At 43.5% G+C, this 23,878-nt stretch overlaps 1 protein-coding gene across 3 annotated transcripts in view; it reads right to left on the bottom strand.

The window, feature by feature from the left end:
• Window positions 1-23,878, bottom strand: part of SLC8A1 (solute carrier family 8 member A1) — a 798,808-nt gene that overhangs the window by 421,261 nt on the left and 353,669 nt on the right. For all 3 annotated transcript variants that reach the window (XR_012318097.1, XM_073672538.1, XM_073672539.1), the window contains exon 5: window positions 9,094-9,224. Coding sequence is in view for 2 of the 3 variants with exons in the window: in XM_073672538.1 (XP_073528639.1) it covers window positions 9,094-9,224 (131 nt within the window). In the remaining variant the exon portion in view is untranslated. The remainder of the gene's footprint in view (window positions 1-9,093; window positions 9,225-23,878) is intronic.

Here is a 23,878-nt window from a genome sequence, read left to right as displayed (position 1 = left end):
GGACCTCCCACCTGCTCTCAGACGTAATATCTCTATCACTGTGACAACCAGACCCCTGGGGTGTCACACTCCCCCCTAGTGAAATTTAGTACTCCGGGACTAAACACTTTTTAGAAAAATATAACAAGGTATATCAAAGAACAATAAAATACAATAAGGAAACACAATAAGATGGTCACGGATGTCCGCAACCGGGTGCAGTCTTTGAAGAAAAGCAAAGGTGTCCATTTCACCAAAACAGGGAGACGTAACCAGGTAGGGGTCTGTCCTACCCCGAGTCCTTAACAGTCTTTTAGTCCATCCTGGGTTACGCTCCACTAACTGTACAAAGGATTCCTGGTAAATCCACCAAGGACTCCTATAAATAACTGGAAACACATAATATTTACAAGATATGGCCGCTCTCAGTCCTCGGCCAGTGGGGATAAGGATTGGCTGCTCACAGTCCTCAGCCTGTGGGGAGATGGGATGGCTGCTCACAGTCCTCAGCCTGGTTAAGGATAGGGGACACACGGGAACAGTTCACACTTGTCCCAACGGGGACCATATTTTAATTAGCAACACAAGTACCCCTATGGGTAACTATGTACAGTTCCACTTTACCGTACTTCAGTAACGGCATCCTCCTGCTCCTTCTTGTGTGTAGGCTTCAGACCCGTCCGGGTCCTCTTGGATTTCCTCGTATTGGTAGTACTGCAGCTCCTCCTTGGTTAACGTGGAGGGCGTACAGTCCTTTTGCACCTGGGGAGTTCAGGCCTTGCGACCAGGCGTGGAGACGGTCGCCGTTGATGACGCCCGGGGTCAGAGGGTGCAACTTTGGGCCTGGGCGCGGGCTGGTGGTGGTAGTGCCCAGGGCTGGAGGGCTTGGCCGCAGGGCTTGTTGCGGGGGCTGGAGCAGGTCGGTGTCTGCAGCGCCCGGAATCGGCGGCTCCACCAGGGGGCCCGGGAGCAGGCTGACGCTGGCAGCGTCCGGGACAGGGAGACTCCTCTTACCTGCTCCCGCGACCGCTCCTGCGTCACGCGTCTTCTCCCGGCGCTGGTCGGGGCCGGCGACGACTGGGGCACTGCCGATGCTGGGCAGCTTAGTCTGCTGCCGGTCCGCCATCTTGCTGTCCGTTCCTGGTGTCCTCCTCCCCCCTAGTGGACCGTGGCCTACCTTCCGGAGATCCTCTTCCGTAGGCCGCGGCTCCGCAGTCAATCGTCGGGGTAGAGGACCTGGCGTCGCGCTCCTGTGACGTCGGCGTCTGCTGGGCTCCTTCCAGGACCTTACGCAACGTCCGGACGTGAGGCGGGGCTTCCGTTCTCGCGCGCTTTCGGAGTCCACGCCCCTCTTCTTCCCGCGCGGCGTCCTCAAGATGGCGTCCAATGGCGGGAAAACTCCACGGATGGCGGGAAGAAGGCTGAAGATGGCGCCGGATGGCGGGAAACTTCACCGATGGCGGGAAGAAGGCTGAAGATGGCGCCGGATGGCGGGAATCTTCACCGATGGCGGGAATCTTCACCACTGGTAAGTTTGAACAGTCTTTGCTTTTCAGGCACGCAGTACCCGGTGGTTGCGGGCACGTGATCCTGCCGACTACGCCAAAGTTGACGCGCCCCTGGGCCTGTGTCGCGCTGCGTTGCGCACGCGGGAGCTTACCCGGAGCCGGATCTGTTTAGGGTTGTAGTCTCGTGGCGGTGACCCGGTCCGTGCCCAGGGAGTCAAACTGGACGGCAGTCTGTTAGCGGTAGAAAATGGTTGATGACTACGCCACCCGTTGAATGCAGCCAGGGGGCTGCTGCTGCAGGGCAGACCGCTGAGGCCGGTGGAAGGATGGTGCAGCGTGATAGTATAACCCCCAACGGGAGGGGTATGGCCTCAGGGCAGCCGACGTGGATGATGGGGGTAGCAGGAACCACTCAGAGACGGTATGGTAGCGTTCAGGGTCTTTACTGGTAACAACGATAGACCCTCCCGGAGTACTTGCTAGCGAACGGGGCCTGGTCAGTCCTTGAGCAGATGGGATCTCCCCTGGCCAGGCGTAGTTGTAGGCCTCCCAAGCTGACTGTACTCTTCTGGCTACCTTGCTAGAAGCTGATGTAAGTAGCCCACGTCCCTGAGTGTACCGTGTGGTGCTCACCCGTATGGCCGGTGACTCGGGGCCTTCTAATGGCTTCCGCTCCACGATGGCGGTGCTGGTCCCACGCGTGTGACCGGGCCTTCGGGCTTCTGGGCCAGGGGACCTGAAATCCCCTGCCTGACGGATTCTGCTGCTGGGTAGAAGTTAGTCCCCACAGCCTCGGACTCCGGGTCCGGTAAAGAATCTTCTTAGTCAGGGCGAGCTCTTTAGCTGCCAGCCCCTGACTCCTTGTGACTCTGCTGCTTCCTATGCTGCTCTTGTCTCTACTCTTCCTGGACTCCAGGCTCAGGCCCCTGGACAGGGCCTGCCTGTGGAGCAGAGCCCATAGAGCAGCTCTGCTCCCTGTCTTCTCCTCTCAGAACTCTCTCCCCTGCCTCAGCCCCAGGTTTATATAGGGGAAGTCCTTCCCCTCCCAAGACTGGGCAGGAGGTGTGGCACGCACAGGATCCCTGACCAAAGGACCTCCCACCTGCTCTCAGACGTAATATCTCTATCACTGTGACAACCAGACCCCTGGGGTGTCACACAGCCATATAGACTCCTGCAACTACTGACTCTGGAACAGAACTATGGATCAGCTGATCAGAGGAAGTCCCGCCCCGCCAGTGTCACAGTGTGATTGACAGCTGGCTCGTGTAACAGCAGTGCGTGTTGTATGTTACAGCAATCTTCAGCTGGTTGTCGCCTCACTTGTCTCCGGCGGTTGTCGCCACACATGAGGCAAGCGAGGCAACAACCACCCACTGTCAGCTGTAACATACAACACCCACTGCTATTACACGGGCAAGCTGCCAGTCACACTGCTCAGCCAATCAGGGGCATCGCCCTCTCAGCCTGTGACACTATGTTCCAGAGCCGGAATCTGCAGGAGTCTGTATGGCTGCTGGTACCACACAGCGTATGGGGGGGACACATGTACGGTCCACACAGAGGACAGGGATGTGCAGGGGATCGCTGCTGTGCCGTAGGTGCTGGGTCAGAGCGGCTGTATCTGCAGGTGTACAGGAGAGTGACAGACAACTGCCTGCGGATGGGCGGATTTTTACTATCACTGACAATGGAGCAGAGGAGTGGGTAGGATTATGGGTGTGGGGAGCAGAGTATAATCAATATGGATTTACATATGCTTGAAAGCAGGCACACGGTGGTAAAGTCTTCCTTGCTTACAGCAAGAAAACCGGAGAAGCTAGAGCAATAAAAGTTACATATTTTTAAAGGGCTGCCCAAGTCCTATTTCAGGATGTCATTAGTATTGTACTAAAAAATCAGCTAACAGATTCCCTTTAATAGCTGGTATAGGTATATAAAAGGCTCAATACCCTTCTAAATTATATAAAACTCAAATTATTTAAAATTCCACTTCTGGATATTTTTAACTCATAACTATTATTTTTTATAATATTTATTATGCTTATTTATATAGTGCCATCATATTCTACAGCGCTTTACAGACATCGTCATCGCTGTCCCCATTGGAGCTCAAAATTTAAATTCCCTATCAGTATGTCTTTGGAAACCCACAAAAACACATAGAGAACATAAACACTGCAGATGTCCTTGGTGGAATTTGAATCCAGGACCCCAGGGGCGCAAAGCAACAGTGCTAACCATTGAGCCACCGTGCTGCCCAGCTAGAGAAATTATTCTTTAAAGGGAACCTGTCATTAGATTTGCACTGCCCAAACTACAAGGAACATGAATCAGAGCCTGGCCGCATGATTACAGCCCCGAATAGTTTCTTCCTGTCCTAATCTCTAAGACTGAGAGGGGATGAAGGGGAAAGCCGGCCAGGGACCAATCAGAGGAGACAAGAGGTCCTTGCCCAATGACAGGTTCTCTTTAAGCTTAGGCCAGGGAGATAAAAACCCGCCCCAGTAGACTGTACCCAACAGTCATTTTACTTATAAACTTCGGATAGGGATAAAAAAGGAACTTTACACGGTAGATTTCAGAGAGAAGATGCTCCAACTTTGTTATTACATGGGGGGAATACACGTATTTACTAAAGCAGTCATGTCAGGAGTTGTGACAGGTTCTCATTAAAAATTTGGTTTGGTTACTTCATTATTTTACTGAGACATCAGAAAGCAGGTTTTCTTTCTCCATCACATATTTTTATCCTCGGTGTATTTACTGACAATCAAAACTACAAATGTATTTATTTCATTAAGAAAATGCACTTACATGAATCAATACTATGGTTTTGTGCCGCTATATGTGGAAACATATACAACTATACGAAGCTGAAAATTATAGCCCTTTCCATCTTCTCCTTATTGTCATAGTTAGCAAAAAAAATAAAAGCCCAGAAAAAACGACCAAGGTTACGATGCAATTATTGCTCAATTGATTTTTCGTTCTCCTTGGTGACTTTAGTAAAGGTTACGGATTATCTATCATTCTTGTATCTGTCTGGTGCCTCACTCTGTATAACACACGCAGGAGTGACGTGTACATGACTGCCATACAATATGTGCCTTCTGATCGTTCTCGGGTTATAGGGGCAATATATACAACTGAAATTAGCCATTTGTATAATATCCCATTGTACAATAATATATTAGTATTGTAATATCATATATTTATGTACTGACAGATAACAGTCCGTTTATAGATAGACGCACTCAGTTCTATCTTCATTTCCCTCCATCCTGAGGTTGGAACTAGCTGATGTATAGACAGGACCACAACTCCTGTCATATTTAATGTTCATTTAGAAGTGTTTAATCAGTTCAGGCAATAAGTTAATTAAGGAGAAGTGGCCGTACTGAGAGGCTGAGCTTCCCGCTACTTTCCTGCAAGGCAAAAGGGCTACTTTTGATAATTCTAACATAATATTTTTGCTCAAATCTGAATCGTCAATTCTGTTTCTCTGTTCCATCATAAAAGCAGAGAAACTAAAATGAGGAGAGCCAGATCTGACGCATGGAGGACATCAATGACTTATATTGGGGTCTGTCACAGTCAAAACTGCTGACAGTGATAGGGAAGAGAACACAAAAATTTAGAGTCCTGTGCAAAAAGTTTTAGACAGGCATAGAAAAAATGCTGTTGCCTTCAAAAGTAAAAGTGTTAATAGTTAATTGCTTTTAGCAATTAACAAAATGCAAAGTGAATGAACAAAAGAGAAATATAACTCAATATTTGAGGTGACCACACTTTGCCCTCAAAACAGCATCAAAGGATGAGTTTTTCTAAGTACCCATAGGGTCCGTGCCCACGATGCATTTTTCAAGCGTTTTTGCTGCGGAATTTGTGCAGCGTAAAAGCTTGGTAATCCGTACCCCATGGTCCCCAATGTCAATCCGCAATTTCAATGCCCATGCTGCAGAATTTTCCGCAGCGTTTTTGATGCGGGGAAAATTCCGCAGCATGTCCATTATTTGTGAGTTTACACATGCGGAATTGCCTTCTCAATGCATTAGAAAAACGCAAGGCAATTCTGCATGTCCAAAACGCTTCAAAAACGCGCGGAAAACGCGCGTCAAATTCCGCACACATTTTTCCGGGCAAGGACATACAGAAATGAAGCGGAAATTTTTCCGCTTCATTTCTGCATCGTGGGCATATAGCCTTAGGTTATGTCCACATGTCCAGTAATCATCCTTTAGAACAGATCCAGCAGCAATCTGTTGCCAAAAAAAGTCGTGCAGACACAAGCTTTTTGTCCACCTGAAAAAAACTGATTTCAACTGGATCCGTTTTTTTATCACTGAAGTCCATGGAAAATGGATCCGTTAATTAGCCATCTGTTTTTCTCCCATTTGAAAAGGATTTGTATTTTACTTATTGGAAAAATAAATATTTAACATATATTAAAGGACATGTGAACTTTCAAGTAATCATTTATTTGAAATTGATCCAGTAAGCAAACAATGGATCCTTTTCAAATGGGAAAATACGGATGGCTACTTAACGGATCCATTTTCCATAGACTTCAATGTTAAAAAAAACTGATCCAGTTGAAATAATTATTTTTCAGGGGAACAAATAAGTTGTGTCTGCACAACTTTTTTATCAACAGATTGCTGCTGGATCCATTTTAGCTGATGACCACTGGACATGTGAACATAGCCTTACACAGTTTTTGAAAGAACTCGTCAAAGAGGTTGTTCCAAACATCTTTGACAACTGACCACAGATCTTCTGTGGATGTAGGCTTGTGCAAATCCTTCTGTCTTTTCATGTAATCTCGCACACACTCAGTGATGATAAGAACAAGGCTCTGTGGGGGCCATATCATAACTTCCAGGATTCCTTGTTTTTCTATGCTTAAGATAGTTTTTAATGACATTGGCTGTATGTTTAGGGTCATTGTCCTGCAGCAGAATAAATTTGGACTCAATCAGACAGTTCCCCGATGATGGATAAGTATTTGCCTTTATTTCTCAGCATTGAGGACACCAAGAAATTGGCAATGTAGAGGACCATAGACGCATTGGTGGACCAAGGAATCTTAGCACCCCAGATGAAAGACATATCATCCTTACTTCCCTACGAAATTGGAAGATGTCCAGCAGTGCCATAAGTTTAGAACTGGCAGCAACCAGAGGGACCTAGCTACACTTATCTACTGAAAAGTATGGCAAAAAGTGGTCTTCATAGAACTGCAACCACATGGAGACAAGGCCAAGCAACTCAACTACGCATGAAAACATAGGAATTGCGGTGCAGAAAAATGTCAGCAGGTGCTGTGTACTGATGAGTCAAAATTTGAAGTATTTTGTTGTAAAAGAAGGGCTGGAGAGCTGTACAAAAATGAGTGTATGCTGGCAATAGTGGAGCGAATTTAACTGGGGATTTAGTCAGGATTGGTGTCCTCAATACTGAGAAATACAGGCACATACTTATTCAACATGCAATACCATCATGAAATTCTAATTGGCTCCAATTTTATTCTGCAGCAGGATAATGACCCTAATGTTATTAATAACTATCTTCAGTGTAAAGAAGAACAGGTAATCCTGGAATGATATGGGCTCAGCAAAGCCTTGATCTCATCATCACCAAGTTTGTCTGGAATTGAATGAAGAGACATAAGGATATGCACAAGAATACATTCACAGAAGATCTGTGGTTAGTTCTCTAAGATGTTTGGAACTACTTCAATGCCAAGTTCCTTCAAAAACTGTGTGCAACTTTACCTAGAAAAAATAGCTCATAATCCTGTAGAGAAAGTTATATGAAAACATTTTGGTTGGCTGCACTTATATAGGGGAACAATAAAAATGATGAATTATACCAGATTTGTACTAAGGTGACTGAAACTGTGATATGCTTTTGAGTAACACAAAGATACTTTTATGAACACATTTGGACAAAATTCTAAATATATGCTTTGATCATTGTCCTGCATCTTTTTGGCTCTGAAGATAATATTCATGTTGGGAGATAGTGTGATTTTTGGATACAAAGAAGGAGGGTAGGTTGTTTTAAGTCTCAAATTGTATTGTGAGCATCTCATGGAAATCTATGAAACCTCATGAGTGGGAGCAAAAGTTATAGATAAGTTTCGAATAAATACACAAGGCAGTAATCTTGGAAGAGGCAGAGCTATCAGAATGGTGGAGGTCATCTTTTGGACCCCTCTTTGTCATCAGTAGATGGGTGTACATACTTTTTGAGAATTCATGAAGCAACAGGATTTTTTTAGAATTTAATCATCTAGACAAATCCTTACATAATAATTTAAAAATAGATATAGTTGTGTATGAGGATGACATGTTCACAGGGAGCTTTGTCTCTGTCCCCTTAGAATAACATAAAATATTAGAGCATTTTACGCTCATGCATTTTTATTTTTAGTAATCCTCTTTATACAATGGTCCCTTAGGAACAACTGTTACTAAGCAATTCAGCCTAAGGCAAGAGTCGCTCTGGTGTAATACTAGTCTGACTAATCTAAATTAAATGTGGAAGCACCAAAGAGCAAAATAGAGAGATAAGAGTGCGATACAAGAACGTCACGAGGCGGCTTCTCATGTCCCTAGAGAATTGCCATTCATATTGAATCTGTAAATCAGTGGTAGCAAAATTAGTATTTCCATTGATTATAATTTCCCTCTTCCCTCATTTTAACTCTTAGGTGAACTGTCAAAAATTACTAATTTCTAAACTATACTTGTCTACTTTCTAGACTATTTGGTAGTCTCCTAAAACAGGGGAGTTCTCTTATGCTTTTAACAGAGCAGGCAAATCCAAGCAAAATTCGGCAGGCAATTCCCCCCCAAATTCTGCTGTACTTATATCATTCTTATTAACCTTCTTGTTGTGAGTGTCCCCTAGTGGCAGCTGAAGACAATAATACATTTTATTAAAGAGAACTAGTCACTGGATTTTTTCACTTAAAGAGAGTGTCTCCTCCAATTGCCGCAGCTCTAGTGATTCCAGAACAGTTTTTCTTTTTCTTCTGTCACCCTCTGTTCCAAAGTTGTGCCCCCCAGTAATAAAGATCCAAACTTTCCCTTCAACTAACTGGGCGTATATCACAGAACTTCCCTGTGGGTGTGGCAATGTTTGATTGGCCAGCGTCAGAGGAGAAAAAAGCAAACGCCCACATTCTGTGGTATACACTTGGTAGGCTTAAGGGAAAATTTGCATCTTTATTTCCAGAGGTCATAACTTTGGAACGGAGGGGCACAGAAGAAAAAGAAGAACAGTTCTAGAATCAGTGGAACTGCATCAGTTAAATTAGGCACAGAGTTTAATCTAAAAAATCCAGTGAAAAATCCTCTTTAAAATCTATGGCTCTATGGAAGAAGGCAATCTGCTGGAGGGAGGGACACTGTTCACAGTATGATTTCTTGGGGGTGCTGTGAAGGCGATATTGTTTTTTTGGACGCTCTTTAGGCTCTACCTTTGGGGCACTGTGATTGTGCTGATTATTGATGTACTCAGCTAGTAGTGATGAGTATTATTTATGATAGGCAATGTTACCGTATATATTATGCAGACAATTTTAATGTAGAAATACCTTGAATTCGTATGATTCTTCAATAATGATTTCAAGCTTAATGTGTTCTCCCAGCACAGGTCGTCCCATTTCAGCTATACGCCGCTCCTCCTCTTCTTTACTAGTAAGTGGCTGCTTGTCCTCATTCTCTTCTATAATAGAAAAACAAGATGAGATCACTCGTATTATATACTTTAGCCAAGTTTGAACCTACATTTAATCCTAACATCTGACCGTAGTAGCAAAAAAAGGGCATTACATTAAAAGCAGACATTGTCTAAATGAAGCTATAGCAATAATTAATGTTAAGTATCGAGTTATGCGGATATGGAAATAATCCATCTTCTCCAAGTGCCACAGAGCTGATTGCTATTACCATAAAAAATGAGAATAAATTACAAAACAATAATAACATTGTGCAAAATCATATCAGTGACTCATCATGAAGACACTGTCATATAGCGGAACTACAAGGCTACATTTCTTTGTATCAAAGCAAAATTATATGCGACATACTCCTCTCACCTACCAAGTGCAGGTGACGCGGATGTCACGTCAACGGTGTGTCAGCAAATCAGTGCTCAGCGTCTCTGAGCCGGGCATTCTGTCTACATGGGAACACCCCCACTCAGCGCCTCTGAGCTCACTGATTGGCGGACGTGACATTTTAGTGTCAAATGTGACTTTTTGCAATAAAAAGCCACAAAACATTTTAAAGATAAAAAATAAAGAGCATTTTTTATTTAGCGAAAAATTCATGAATCACATGTTTCATTTTGAAGAATTTGGCACAAAAAATGTCAAGAAAGAAAAGTGGCTTAACATCTCCACCCCATCCACACAAACAAAATCATCAACAAATACCACAAGACAAGGGAAAAAAAAGCTACTTAAATAAAAGGCACAAATGATGAATAGAGCCCATAGCATAGACATATCATTACAGCCTACCATAAGATTATGTTGTTTTGAAAAACTGATAATCTCACATTACCTATCTCAGGATATACAGTGGCATGTAAAAGTTTGGGCACCCCTGGTCAAAATTACTGTTATTGTGAACAGTTAAGCAAGTTGAAGATGAAATGATCCTCTAAAATCCTAAAGTTAAAGATGACACATTTCCTTTGTATTTTAGGCAAAAAAAAAAATTTTCATTTTTTACATTTTAAAAATTACAAAAAGGAAAAATAGGCCAATGCAAAAGTTTGGGCACCCTCGGAGATTTGTGTGCTCAGATAACTTTGACCAAGGTTTCAGACTTTAATTAGCCTGTTAGGGTTATGGCTTGTTCACTATCATCATTCAGAAAGGCCAAGTGATGCAAATTTCCCAGCTTTATAAAAACCCTGCCTCCTCTAATCTAGCGCTAACAAACAGCAGCCATGGGTTGTTCTAAGCAGATGCCTAGCACTCTGAAATTGAAAATGGTGGCGCCCCACAATGCAGGAGAAGGCTATAAGAAGATAGCAAAGCGTTTTCAAATTGCCCTTTCCTCAATTTGAAATATAATTAAGAAATGGCAGTTAACAGGAATAGTGGAGGTCAAGATAAGGTCTATGAGACCAAGCAAAATTTTCAGTGACCGCTCCTCGTAAGAATGCTAGAGAGGCAAATCATAACCCCCACTTGACTGCAAAAGACCTTCAGAAAGATTTAGCAGACTCTGGAATTGTGATACAATTGCACCTGCACCAATGTGGCCTTGATGGAAGAGCCATCAGAATAAAACCTCTCCTGCATCCTCACCATAAAATTCAGCATCAGACGTATGCAAAAGAGCATCTAAACAAGTCTGATGCATTTTGAAAATAAGTTCTGTGGACCGATGAGGTTAAAATAGAAATCTTTGGCCACAATGATCACATGTATGTGTGGAGAAAAAAAGGGCACAGAATTTCAGGAAAAGAACATCTCGCCAACCATTAAGCATAGGGGTGGATGAATCATGCTTTGGGATTGTGTTACAGCCAATGACACGGGAAATATTTTACTGGTAGAGGGAAGAATGGATTCAATGAAATTTCAACAAATTCTTGATGCAAATGTGACACCCCAGGGGTCTGGTTGCCACAGTAATAGAGATATTATGTCTGAGAGCAAGTGGGAGGTTTCTCTGGTCAGGATCCCTAAACATGCAACACGGTCCGCCCAGACCTGGGAGGGGAGGAATCTGCCCTTTTAAACTGGGTCTGGGGCGGGATTAGAGTAGACAGAGTCAGAGTGGAGCTGCAGACAGTTCCAGACACAGGGAAAGCAAGAACAGGAGCTCTGTAGGAGCAGTAGCAGAAGTCCAGGGGCTGGAGCTGAGCAGAGTTCGCCCTGAACGAAGATACTAAAGCCGGACACAGGAGTCCGAGGCTGTGGGGACTGATATACACCCAGCAGCAGAAACCAGCCGGCAGGGGATTCCAGGTCCTCTGGCCATAGAAGCCCGGAGGCTCAGTCACAGAGAAGGGACCAGCGCCGCCATCCAGGAGCGGAGGCTAACAGAAGGCCCCAAGTCACCAGCCATACGGGTGAGCACCACACGGTATACTCAGGGACGTGGGCTACTTGTAACCGCTGACAGCAAGGTAGCCAGGAAGAGTGCAGATAAACGGGGAGGCCTACAACTCCACCTGGCCAGGGGAACTCCTGCTTGCTCGCAGACTGACCAGGCCCCTTATACTAACCAGTACTCCCGGGAGGGTCTGCCTTGTACCATCAGTAAAGACCCTGAACTGCACCACACGTCTCTGTGATTCCTTGCCGCACCAGCACCATTAGTACTGGGACCCTCACACCATCACTCCCATCTTCTCTCACATTAGCTGCCCTGAGGCAATACTCCTCCCGTGGGGAGTTATCCCATACTCGGGTGCGCAACCAACATCAGCCTCAGCGGTCGGCAGCGCAGCGGCGGTCCCCACTGACCGCAATCCACGGGTGGCGTAGTCGGACACTTATTACAACATTTAGACTGCCACTGGTTTGACCACCCTGGGCACGGACCGGGTCACCGCCACGGAGAACTACAACCCCCAGCGATCCGGCTCCGGGTATTCCCCCTGCACAGCAGCAGCAGCACAGGCCCAGGGGGCGCGTCACAAACATAACACCATCTGTAAAAAAGCTGAAGTTGAAAAGAAAATGGTTTCTACAAATGTATAATGATCCTAAACACATGTCAAAATCCACAATAGATTACCTCAAAAGGCGCAAGATGAAGGTTTTACAATGGCCCTCACAGTTATCTGATCTGAACATCATTGAAAATCTGTGGCTAGACCTCAATATAGCAGTGCATACAAGACGACCCAGGAATCTCACAGAACTGGAAGAATACAAAAAGCGTTTACAAGCTGTGATTCTTTCAAAAGAGGCTGCTACTAGGTAGCAACTATGTAGGGTGCCCAAACTTTTGCATTGGCCCATTTTCCTTTTAGTAATTTTTAAAATGTAAAAGATGAATATATATATATATATTTGACTAAAATACAAAGGAAATGTGTCTTTAACTTTAAGCCTTTTAGAGAAGATTCGATCTTCTACTTGATTAATTGTTCACAATAACAGTAATTTTGACCAGGGGTGCCCAAAATTTTACATGCCACTTTATATGAAGAGCCAATTAAGTTAAGGCCCCATACACATTATATAAAAGTCAATAGAGCCCACCAATTTCGGCCTCCCATCTGATGGGAAAGAATTCAGCCTGTTGAATTTTATTAGCCGGTCCTTTTATTCAAAATGGAGATAAGCTGATGCTAAATAAGTATGGCAGTGGCTGTCTCAGAGAACACCGGAGTGTTTGGCTGAGAGGATGGCAGATTCTGGAGAGATAGTTGTGAGCCAAACGACTATTAGGGTCTCTAGTGTCACCTACTGAAAGTAGCAATCCTGTAAATCAATATTGACCCTTTAAAGAGTCCTGCTACATGACTTAGGATATAAAACCAAGTCAGATTCTCCATTTGCATGCAGCTGTTTGAGGATTTTCGCACCTCATCAAGTGCAAAGTAGAAGGCCGGTTAAGTGAAAATGAGTTGACAATAAGAGTGATACAACATGACCTAGTGGATGGGATTGAGAGTAAACTGTCAGTCTTTGCAGATGACACCAAACTATGTAGGATATTAAAATCTGATCTTGACATTACAATATTGCAAAACGATCTGGATAAGATGACTGAATGGGCAAACACTTGGCAGACGAGGTTTAATGTATATAAATGTAGAGTAATTCACCTAGGATGGAGTAATATTGTTGCTACATACACATTAAATGAGAGTATACTAGAGACTACAGAACAGGAGAAGGACTTGGATATTCTGGTTACAAGTAAGCTGAGCAGCAGTACTCAATGTCAAGCAGCAGCCGCAAAAGCAAACAAGATTTTAGGATGTATAAAATGAGAGAAAATCCCACGATCCCAATGTACTGTTACCCCTTTATAAATCATTGGTGAGGCCACATCTGAAATATGGGATCCAGTTTTGGGCTACACATTTTAAGAAGGATATTCAGAAGTTAGAGTCAGTTCAAAGGAGGGGAACTAGATTATTACAAGGGATGGAGGCCTCTCATATGATGAGAGGTTGAAAAAGTTGAGCTTGTTTGGTTAGAAAAAAGACATCTCAGAGGAGATCTCATTTACATGTGTGGTCAGTACAAAGGACAGCACATGACTTATTCCTTCCAAAGACCATACTAAGGACAAGGGGGCACTCATTACGGGTGGAAGAAAGGCGATTCCGGCACCTAAACAGGAAAGAGTTCTTTACAGTCAGAGCAGTTGGACTGTGGAATGCCGACAACAAGAGGTAGTGATGGCAGATACTATAACACTATCAAAAGGGCAGGATGATTTCCTCAGTACACATAACATTGTGGGTTGTAGTCAAATTAGTGATAAAATGTGCAATTGGGGAGGAAGGTTGAACTTGATGGGACTAGGTCTTTATTCAACCTACGTTACTATGTAACATGAGCACTTTTTCCTTTATACGTTCCCTCGCGTAAGGCACTATTTCTAGCTTGGACTAGACAAATGCAAATACGACTTTACCAAATTGAGCTGTGTGAACTAGACCTACGGAGAGTATTCTGCCAATCTTATCTGCAGAAAGGTGCTACTGAATAGTATGAAGTCCAACCTGCATTATTCACGTGTCTGCACAATATTCCCAGACATATTACTGCAATACCCCAATATATATCTAATATTTCCTAGGTCTTTCCATTATATTTTTCTCATTAATTATGGTGAATGAAGTGGCTTGTTATGAGATGATTCCATTTTATTTGATGTAACACTAAGCCTCGGTGAGTTAGAGCTGATCTGTGTTTTACCGTCAGACTGCTGGTAATTGTGAGGCTTAGGAGCGTTAGTAGAGAGCGCGGCAGGAAAATGATTAAAGTGACCTCGGTATTTGAACTGTGTTTCATTAGGGTAATGAAGCTGGGATGTGATGGGATTGTAACTGGAGCACATTACCTAAACAGAAGGAGGGTCTTACCAGTTCACGCATTATCTACTCCTAGGGCCATTTTAAGTGAATGTACATTGGGGAGCGGAGATACCTCTAGGTAATAACTTCCAGCAGTCTATGTGTTCGTTAGAAGTAGAATGACCTCAATGCTCTGAATTCATTAAGTAGCAGTTGGCAGGAAGAGCTTTTCTTATTAGTTTGCTTATTTCATTATTATAATTTGTCTCCACATACTAGTTCATGAATTCAGCAAGTTACCTATATACAGGCGAGCACAGTATACACAATTATGTGACACTGTTCTGCTGCTATTATTGGCAATTTCTGCTGTTACCATATATTTGACCATATACATTAAGGCTATGTTCACACATGTTGGGTTTTTCAGCGTCACAAATCGGCAGCAAAACCTAATCTCTGGCAGGAAATCAGCTGCATCAAAAACCCAGGTTTTGATGCGTTTTTCACTTTCCTTCTGTCTATTTAGACATGTACATAAAGTTCTGTGAAAAAAAGAACCCATTCTATTTTGCCATCTAAAACGATGAAGAAACGCTAATGCAAATTTTGATGCGTTTTTTTCACCACCCATAACTTCCTATGGGTGAAAAAATGCTGAAAAAACGCTGAAAGTAGTGACATGCTCTGTTTTCCAAAAACCCAACCAAAGCACAAAATACACAGCAAAAAAACCATATGTGAACAGAGAATTCTGGTTTCTCATAGACTTTGCTGCTACTGCAAAAAGCAGCTGAAAATTTGCATACAAATCTGCAGCAAAAAAAACCCAACATGTGTGAACATAGCTTTCTACTCATAACCTGTAATATTATATTTATCAAGAAAAGGCATCTAGGCCCTCCTAGAACTGTTTTAGTGAATCACTCATTACAACATCATGCGGCAGACAGTTCCACAGTCTCACTGCTCTTACAGTAAAGAATCCGCATCTGTGATGATGAGAATCGCCATCTATACCGTAAAATGGTTTCAGAACTATATAATTTTGCTGAAAATGGCACAACCATATGTAAAACATCTGATTATACCAGCAAAATATAGTATAAAAATATTATATGCCATAAAATACTGTGCATGGAATACATATACCGCTTTTTTCTTTTCAGCTTGTTAAAGAAAAAAAATTCTCACATCTGGTTATGGAGAACCGTCAGTGCTGGAGGCTTTAACATGTCAGGATGAGTTGTTTAGTTCTTTATCACTGGAGATGGAAAATTACCTGTAACTAATACCAAATGTGAAGCCTTTGCTCTGTTCATTATTACTTACTAAACATATGTTGCTGTCTGGCTAGGAGCAGTTGGCTTGCCGCAGCATCACAAGCCAACCAAGGTTACAGCTCTCCATAATTCAGCACAGAAATTCTGCAGGAAGATGCTTTCCTCAGCTTTAACCCTTAATGACCGAGACAGACCAAAGTATTGCCTTGTGTAGTAATAGCGGTGCACGTAGACTGATGACTGTAATGTTGCCATGACCCAGGATGATAGCCGCTGGTGGCTGGTGACATCTCTCATCCTTTTCCAGATTTGATCCTAAGCCCACACATGTTCCAATGTGATTTACAGACATTTTTCCGCATAGATACGGTATACCACTACTCTTACTGTCAAGAATTGGAGACTGCGACAATTTCTGAATTGCTTTCATATGACAGATGAATTCGTTCGGCCTATTTTTGTTTGTAGAATTTGCTGATACAGAGAAAAGCATAAAATACATTTCTGTAGGCAAAAAAATAATCCTGATCATCAGCTGCTATCACCCGGGAAAGCTATGGCCGGTCGTTCGTTTCCTATGCATAGTAGAAAGTGCCACCCGTAGGAAGTCAATATCACGTCCACTTGGCTTGAAAGGGCCCCCGGAAAAGGGCTTTTTGATAATTATATATATATAAAAACTGAGTATCTGATTTTTTTATGGGACAGCACTCAGTCCAATGTTATTCAATGGGGCAATGCTGATGCATGATTTTTTTTTACTGAGAATCCCACAGTGAAAATAATCGCAGCATACTTTGAAATCAGATGCCACTCACCCATTCAAGTCTATGGGTGCATGGAAAACATCGGACTGCACTTGGATGACATCCATGGAGTCACAGAATGGAGAAGATGGAGAAATTATGTTCTTCATCTTCTTCTCACAGTGTACTATGCTTCTCTCATCCAAGAGAATCAGATCACACTAAGGTGACACTCATATCAAACTCGGATCACAGTGTCATTAACATAATCATCCTGATTCTCTCAGATGAGCGAATCTGAGGCCATCTGACCGTAGCTTAAATAACCCTTCCAGGGTCCAGTATCAACTCACACCACTTTCTGCTAGACCAGGCCATTTTGTCACACTAGATATATATTGGCATGTGCAACAACTTTTTGTTACAAATTGAGCCAGAATTAAGCAATGCTAATGTCACATTGACAGCGCTGCAGCCGATCAGTCAGCTCAGCGGCTCATGCCGTTTACAAGAGCAGAGCCACTGAGCTCTGTGAGGGGCTGCAGCGCTATCGACGTGAGATTAGCGCTGTAAACAAACAGGGACCAGAGCCGCGGTGGAGAGCCGACCGTGGACCCAGATGAGTGTAAGTAATACAGCTTTTTTTTTAATAACTACCAAAACTTATGTCCAAAAGTTTTCTGAGCAGGGACAGCCCTTATAATTTGTGCCATAATTTATCATATAGTATGGGGAATGGTTAAAAATGTGGCAAGTTTTAACACAATCTAGGCTAAATTTACACTGTCTAAAAATTAGACAGGGTCAGTAAATCCAGTTTCCCTAGTAATTTCCAAACCTCTGCTTTCTGTCAGTGACAGGTAACTTCCTTGTTGATACAGAATCTTGCCTCACAGCTGAGGGGTTGTTACAATGTGTCGGTGTTCCCAGTCTATTTTTTAGGATAGGAGAGAAAATTGTGATACCGTTGTGTATGACTTACATAGGATTGTCTGAACTGGTGAATATTTATGTGGATGTTTCAGTAAATGATTAACAAAATCTGAGAAGTCCGGGGTTTGATTTTGAATTGGTGTGACATTGCAGCTCCTTTTTATAGCCAAATAACAACAATGTACAAATTATAATGTCGTCCAGGTTTTTTAAAAAATATTACACTGTCTAGTTATAATCACCCTACAGTTCTCAAATAATTATTATATGGTGCAGAATACCAGTGCCATATAATTGTCTAGACAAAAGTGCTACAGTTACACTACCGCAATAACCTGTGTGAGACAGTGAGGGGAATCATATGCAAGGGCCGTTATATATCCCCCAGGATGTGCTTAGAAGCATACTGAACCGCTGGAGTACATTGTAATCACAGCCACGGCTGTGGTTACCATGCAAGATAGACGTAAGTGTGGACTTTGTCAAGTTATTTGACCAAGTCAGTTTAGTAAAACCCGTCTTGGGCTTTTATTTTTGGAGAGATCTGTAGGAGGGTAGTGGGACGGATCTCTCCCCCCAGTCCGGGTCTTACAAGTGGCCCATGGCCACTATTTTCATTTAAACCTGCAGTTAAGGTTAAGGTGTGTCAGTTTGTGCTTGCATTTCACATGTAGTAGAGCTGAAGGTGCTTTTGACGTCTGCCTGGCTGTGGGAAGCTAACACAGACCAGAACCAGCGACTTATTCAAACACGTTAGCACGGGGGTGCAAGTGCCAGCAGCACTGGACTTTATGTACATGTTCCCTGCTGCGATCTGAAGGTGAGCAATTTTCATGCGTGCAGTATTTGGACAATAAAGGACGTTTTATTTAACTTGCCTGGGTTACTGTCTCACTAAATTCACTGACAGAAATGCCGCTGCCTTACACCTACTAAAATAATAAACAACCCAGCGTCTGTATGGGTATGTGCACACGATCAGTGTTAGCTGCAAATTGGACGCAGCACAAGTGCGTGGCGTGCATTCCGCAGCGGCCAGATGTTACAGCATAGTGGATGGGATTTATACAAATCCCATGCCCACTAAGCGTCCACGGCACACCTGCGGAAACAGACATGCGGCGCGTCTTTCCAGACTGCAGCATGTCTACTTCCTCCTGCGGGTCCGCATGTGGGCTTTCCCCATAGACCTAACTTCTATGGGGAAAGCCCGCCTGTGAGGAAAAAAAAAATGGCAGCGGAAGCCGGCTCCGGATCGTCTGCACATACCCTAATAGTACCATACAACACCTACATACCACTATATAGTGCTGCTCTGCTGTACCGTCATACCCTGCACCACCACATTCCCAATATACTGCACACAAGGTATACGCATCAATGATTTACCAAACCAGCTCCATTCTCATCCTTACAACCAGGAGATTACAGTTCATACAATGCACAATAAAATACAGAACGGCATTAACATGTGCAGTCAGCTGATAACGATTTCCAGTCCTCCAAGCTTAGCATGAAGGTGACTCGAGAATATGAGTATACACAATGGGTAAAAGCAATATTCTATAAGCTCATTTGATAACGTTATCATATATTTAATTCATTTCTTCTTAATCCATCGCAAAAGGAGATACAATGTTATTTCAATATAACCTTTTATCACTGTGCGCAAACCACATCAGTTTGCTCATCCCCCAGGGGTGGCGGCAGAAAGCTAGTTACATACTACAACCCCTGGCAAAAATTATGGAATCACCGGGCTCGGAGGATGTTCATTCAGTTGTTTAATGTTGTTGAAAAAAAGCAGATCACAGACATGACACAAAACTAAAGTCATTTCAAATGGCAACTTTAGGGCTTTAAGAAACACTAAAAGAAATCAAGATAAAAAATGTGGTACTCAGTAAGGGTAATTTTTTTCAGACCAAGCAGAGGGAAAAAATGATGGAATCACTCAATTCTGAGGAAAAAATTATGGAATCATGAAAAACAAACACATAAAAGAACACTCCAATACATCACTAATATTTTGTTGCACCACCTCTGGCTTTAATAACAGCTTGCAGTCTCTGAGGCATGGACTTAATGAGTGACAAACAGTACTCTTTATCAATCTGGCTCCAACTTTCTCTGATTGCTGTTGCCAGATCAGCTTTGCAGGTTGGAGCCTTGTCATGGACCATTTTCTTCAACTTCCACCAAAGATTTTCAATTGGATTGAGATCCAGACTATTTGCAGGCCATAACATTGACCTTATGTGTCTTCTTTCAAGGAATGTTTTCACAGTTTTTGCTCTATGTCAGGATGCATTATCATCTTGAAAAATGATGTCATCATCCCCAAACTTCCTTTCAATTGATGGGATAAGAAAACTGTCCAAAATATCAATGTAAACTTGGGCATGAATTGAAGTTGTAATGACAGCCATCTCCCCAGTGCCTTTACCTGACATGCAGCCCCACATCATCAATGACTGTGGAAATTTGCATGTTCTCTTCATGCAGTCATCTTTATAAATCTCATTGGAACGGCACCAAACAAAAGTTCCAGCATCATCACCTTGCCCAATGCAGATTCACAATTCATCACTGAATATGACTTTCATCCAGTCATCCACAGTCCACGAATGCTTTTCCTTAGCCCATTGTAACCTTGTTTTTTTCTGTTTAGGTGTTAATGATGGCTTATGTTCAGCTTTTCTGTATGTAAATCCCATTTCCTTTAGGCGGTTTCTTACAGTTCGGTCATAGACATTGACTCCAGTTTCCTCCCATTAGTTCCTCATTTGTTTTGTTGTGCATTTCCTGTTTTGGAGACATATTGCTTTAAGTTTCCGGCCTTGACGATTTGATGTCTTCCTTGGTCTACCAGTATGTTTGCCTTTAAAAACCTTCCCATGTTGTTTGTATTTGGTCCAGATTTTAGACACAGCTGACTGTGAACAACCAACATCTTTTGCAACATTGCGTGATGATTTACCTTCTTTTAAGAGTTTGATAATCCTCTCCTTTGTTTCAATTGACATCTCTCATGTTGGAGCCATGTTTCATGTCAGTCCACTTGGTGCAACAGCTCTCCAAGGTGTGATCACTCCTTTTTAGATGCAGACTAAAGAGCAGATCTAATTTGATGCAGGTGTTAGTTTTAGAAATGAAAATTTACAGGGTGATTCCATAATTTTTTCCTCAGAATTGAGTGATTCCATCATTTTTTCCCTCTGCTTGATCTGAAAAAATTACCCTTACTGAGTACCACATTTTTAATCTTGATTTCTTTTAGTGTTTCTAAAAGCCCTTAAGTTGCCATTTGAAATGACTTTAGTTTTGTGTCATGTCTGTGATCTGCTTTTTTTCAACAACACTAAACAACTGAATGAACATCCTCCGAGCCCGGTGATTCCAGAATTTTTGCCAGGTGTTGTAATAGAATGAAGTTCAACTCAGTAGATTCCAAAAATCGCAAATGATCTCAAAGCTGAGTAAACTACAAAGCAAGGCTAAGATACTAGTCAGTGTTTCTTTTTGCAAGATGACAACTGAAGAATGGGATTAAAGGGTCGGTTTTACAACTTAGGTGCAGAAGTGCATGCTCCCCTGGCTGACAACTTCCACCTTGCTTAAGGTTGGGCGCTATAGATTTATTGACAGTTCAGACATGCAACAACGTCATGCTGCTGCCACTCCCGCTTCTGCTGTATGAGGCAGCTTTGCAACTAAAGCATCGGAAGAGTAATAGAACTGAAGAATCAGAAGCTAACAGCATATCCCAGTAATGCCGGCCTGCCTCAGTGCAGTGTTCAATTGAAAAGAGCTTGTAAATGCTGCACTTTTTCAGCCATTCCTGCTAGACTGCAGTTGTGCCCAGTCCCCTTGGCAACAAGTTGATAAACAAGAAAGAAATCTATGAATAGGAGGAGTGCAGAGGCAGAGAAAAATAGCAATTATATTGCAAACTAGATGGTGGCCCGATTCAAACGCATCGGGTTTTCTAGAATATGTATGCGGTACACCGGGCGCAATCAGCAGAGCGGTGTTTAAATTTGGCGCCAATATCGCTGACTGGTGGTGGCCGGCGGCCGCTACCAATCAGCACAGCGGTTTTTAAATTTGGCGCCAATATCGCTGATTGGTCGCGGCCGCGAGAAATCAGCACAGCGGTGTTTAAATTTGGCGCTAATATCGCTGATTGGTCGCGGCCAGCGGGTGCAACCAATCAGCACAGCGGTTTTTAAATCTGGCGCCAATATCGCTGATTGGTCGTGGCCGGCGGCCGCGACCAATCAGCGAACCGTGTTAGTGAGGGACGGAGAGCCTGTTTAAATTTGGCGCCAATCAGCACAGCGGTGTTTAAATTTGGCGCCAATATCGCTGATTGGTCGTGGCCGGCGGCCTCGACCAGTCAGCACAGCGGTTTTTAAATTTGGCGCCAATATCGCTGATTGGTCGTGGCCGGCGGCCGCGACCAATCAGCGAACCGTGTTAGTGAGGGACGGAGAGCCTGTTTAAATTTGGCGCCAATCAGCAGAGCGGTCTTTAAATTTGCCGCCAATATCGCTGATTGGTCGCGGCCGCTGGCCGCGACCACTCAGCGAATCGTATTTCTGAGGACCGAGCAGCGGTGTTGCCTATGCGGGTACTTCCGCTGCGAAAAGCCGGGAGATGGTCTGCTGCTCACACTTGCCGTCGGGAGATCAGCGGGCCAAGCCGCTGATCTCCCGACGGTAGCCGCATGGAGGTCAGCGGCGCCGCCCGTCGGGGTACTTGTGCTGGCAGCAGCCGGGAGATGAGTGGCTAGCGCCGCTCATCTCCCGGCTGCATCGCCGCTGACCTCCGTCCGGCAGATGAGCTGCTAACGGCCACCATCTTTTTCTGAAATCCCGCGTCGCTGATTGGCCGCGGCCGGACCAATAAACGACGCGGGATTTCCTGGACAGACAGACAGATGGGATAAGACGATTATATATATTAGATTTGCTTAATTTATCAGTGTACCTGTCTCAATTCCACCGCAGTGTCTTGGACACAGTGACTGACAGCTAAGTTGTCCAATCGAGTGCAGAAGTGTGCCAAGCTGTCAGTATTTCGATTGACAGCTCAGTCATCCAATCTACACTGTGTGCCGAATTATTAGGCAAATGAGTATTTTGATCACATGATGATTTTTATACATGTTGTCCTACTCCAAGCTGCCTAGGCTTGAGAGCCAACTACCAATTAAGTAAATCTGGTGATGTGCATCTCTGTAATGAGAAGGGGTGTTGACTAATGACATCAACACCCTATATAAGGTGTGCTTAATTATTAGGCAACTTCCTTTCCTTTGGCAAAATGGGTCAGAAGTGAGATTTGACGGGCTCTGAAAAGTCCAAAATTGTGAGATGTCTTGCAAAGGGATGCAGCAGTCTTGAAATTTCCAAACTTTTGAAGTGTGATCACCAAACAATCAAGCGTTTCATGGCAAATAGCCAACAGGGTCGCAAGAAGCGTGTTGGCCAAAAAAGGCGCAAAATAACTGCCCATGAATTGAGGAAAATCAAGCGTGAAGCTGCCAAGATGCCATTTGCCACCAGTTTTGCCATATTTCAGAGCTGCAACGTTACTGGAGTATCAAAAAGCACAAGGTGTGCAATACTCAGGGACATGGCCAAGGTAAGGAAGGCAAAAAATGACCACCTTTGAACAAGAAACATAAAATAAAACGTCAAGAATAGGCCAAGAAATATCTTAAGACTGATTTTTCAAAGGTTTTATGGACTGATGAAATGAGAGTGACTCTTGATGGGCCAGATGGATGGGCCATAGGCTGGATTAGTAAAGGGCAGAGAGCTCCACTCCGACTCAGACGCCAGCAAGGTGGAGGTGGGGTACTGGTATGGGCTGGTATCATCAAAGATGAACTTGTGGGACCTTTTTGGGTTGAGGATGGAGTGAAGCTCAACTCCCAGACCTACTGCCAGTTTCTGGAAGACAACTTCTTCAAGCAATGGTACAGGAAGACGTCGGTATCGTTCAAGAAAAACATGATTTTCATGCAGGACAATGCTCCATCACATGCATCCAACTACTCCACAGCGTGGCTGGCCAGTAAAGGTCTAAAGGAAGAAAAAATAATGACATGACCCCCTTGTTCACCTGATCTGAACCCCATAGAGAACCTGTGGTCCATCATAAAATGTGAGATCTACAGGGAGGGAAAAGAGTACACCTCTCGGAACAGTGTCTGGGAGGCTGTGGTGGCTGCTGCACGCAATGTTGATTGAAAACAGATCAAGCAACTGACAGAATCTATGGATGGAAGGCTGTTGAGTGTCATCATAAAGAAAGGTGGCTATATTGATCACTAATTTTTTGGGTTTTTGTTTTTGCATCTCAGAAATGTTTATTTCTGAATTTTGTGCACTGATATTGGTTT

This window comes from Phyllobates terribilis, unplaced genomic scaffold (assembly GCF_046119375.1).
Source record: "Phyllobates terribilis strain yellow unplaced genomic scaffold, ASM4611937v1 Scaffold_3__8_contigs__length_932513732, whole genome shotgun sequence".
Taxonomy (NCBI): domain Eukaryota; kingdom Metazoa; phylum Chordata; class Amphibia; order Anura; family Dendrobatidae; genus Phyllobates; species Phyllobates terribilis.
Note: the sequence above shows the minus strand (reverse complement) of the source record. Positions and strands in the feature narration are given on the sequence as shown.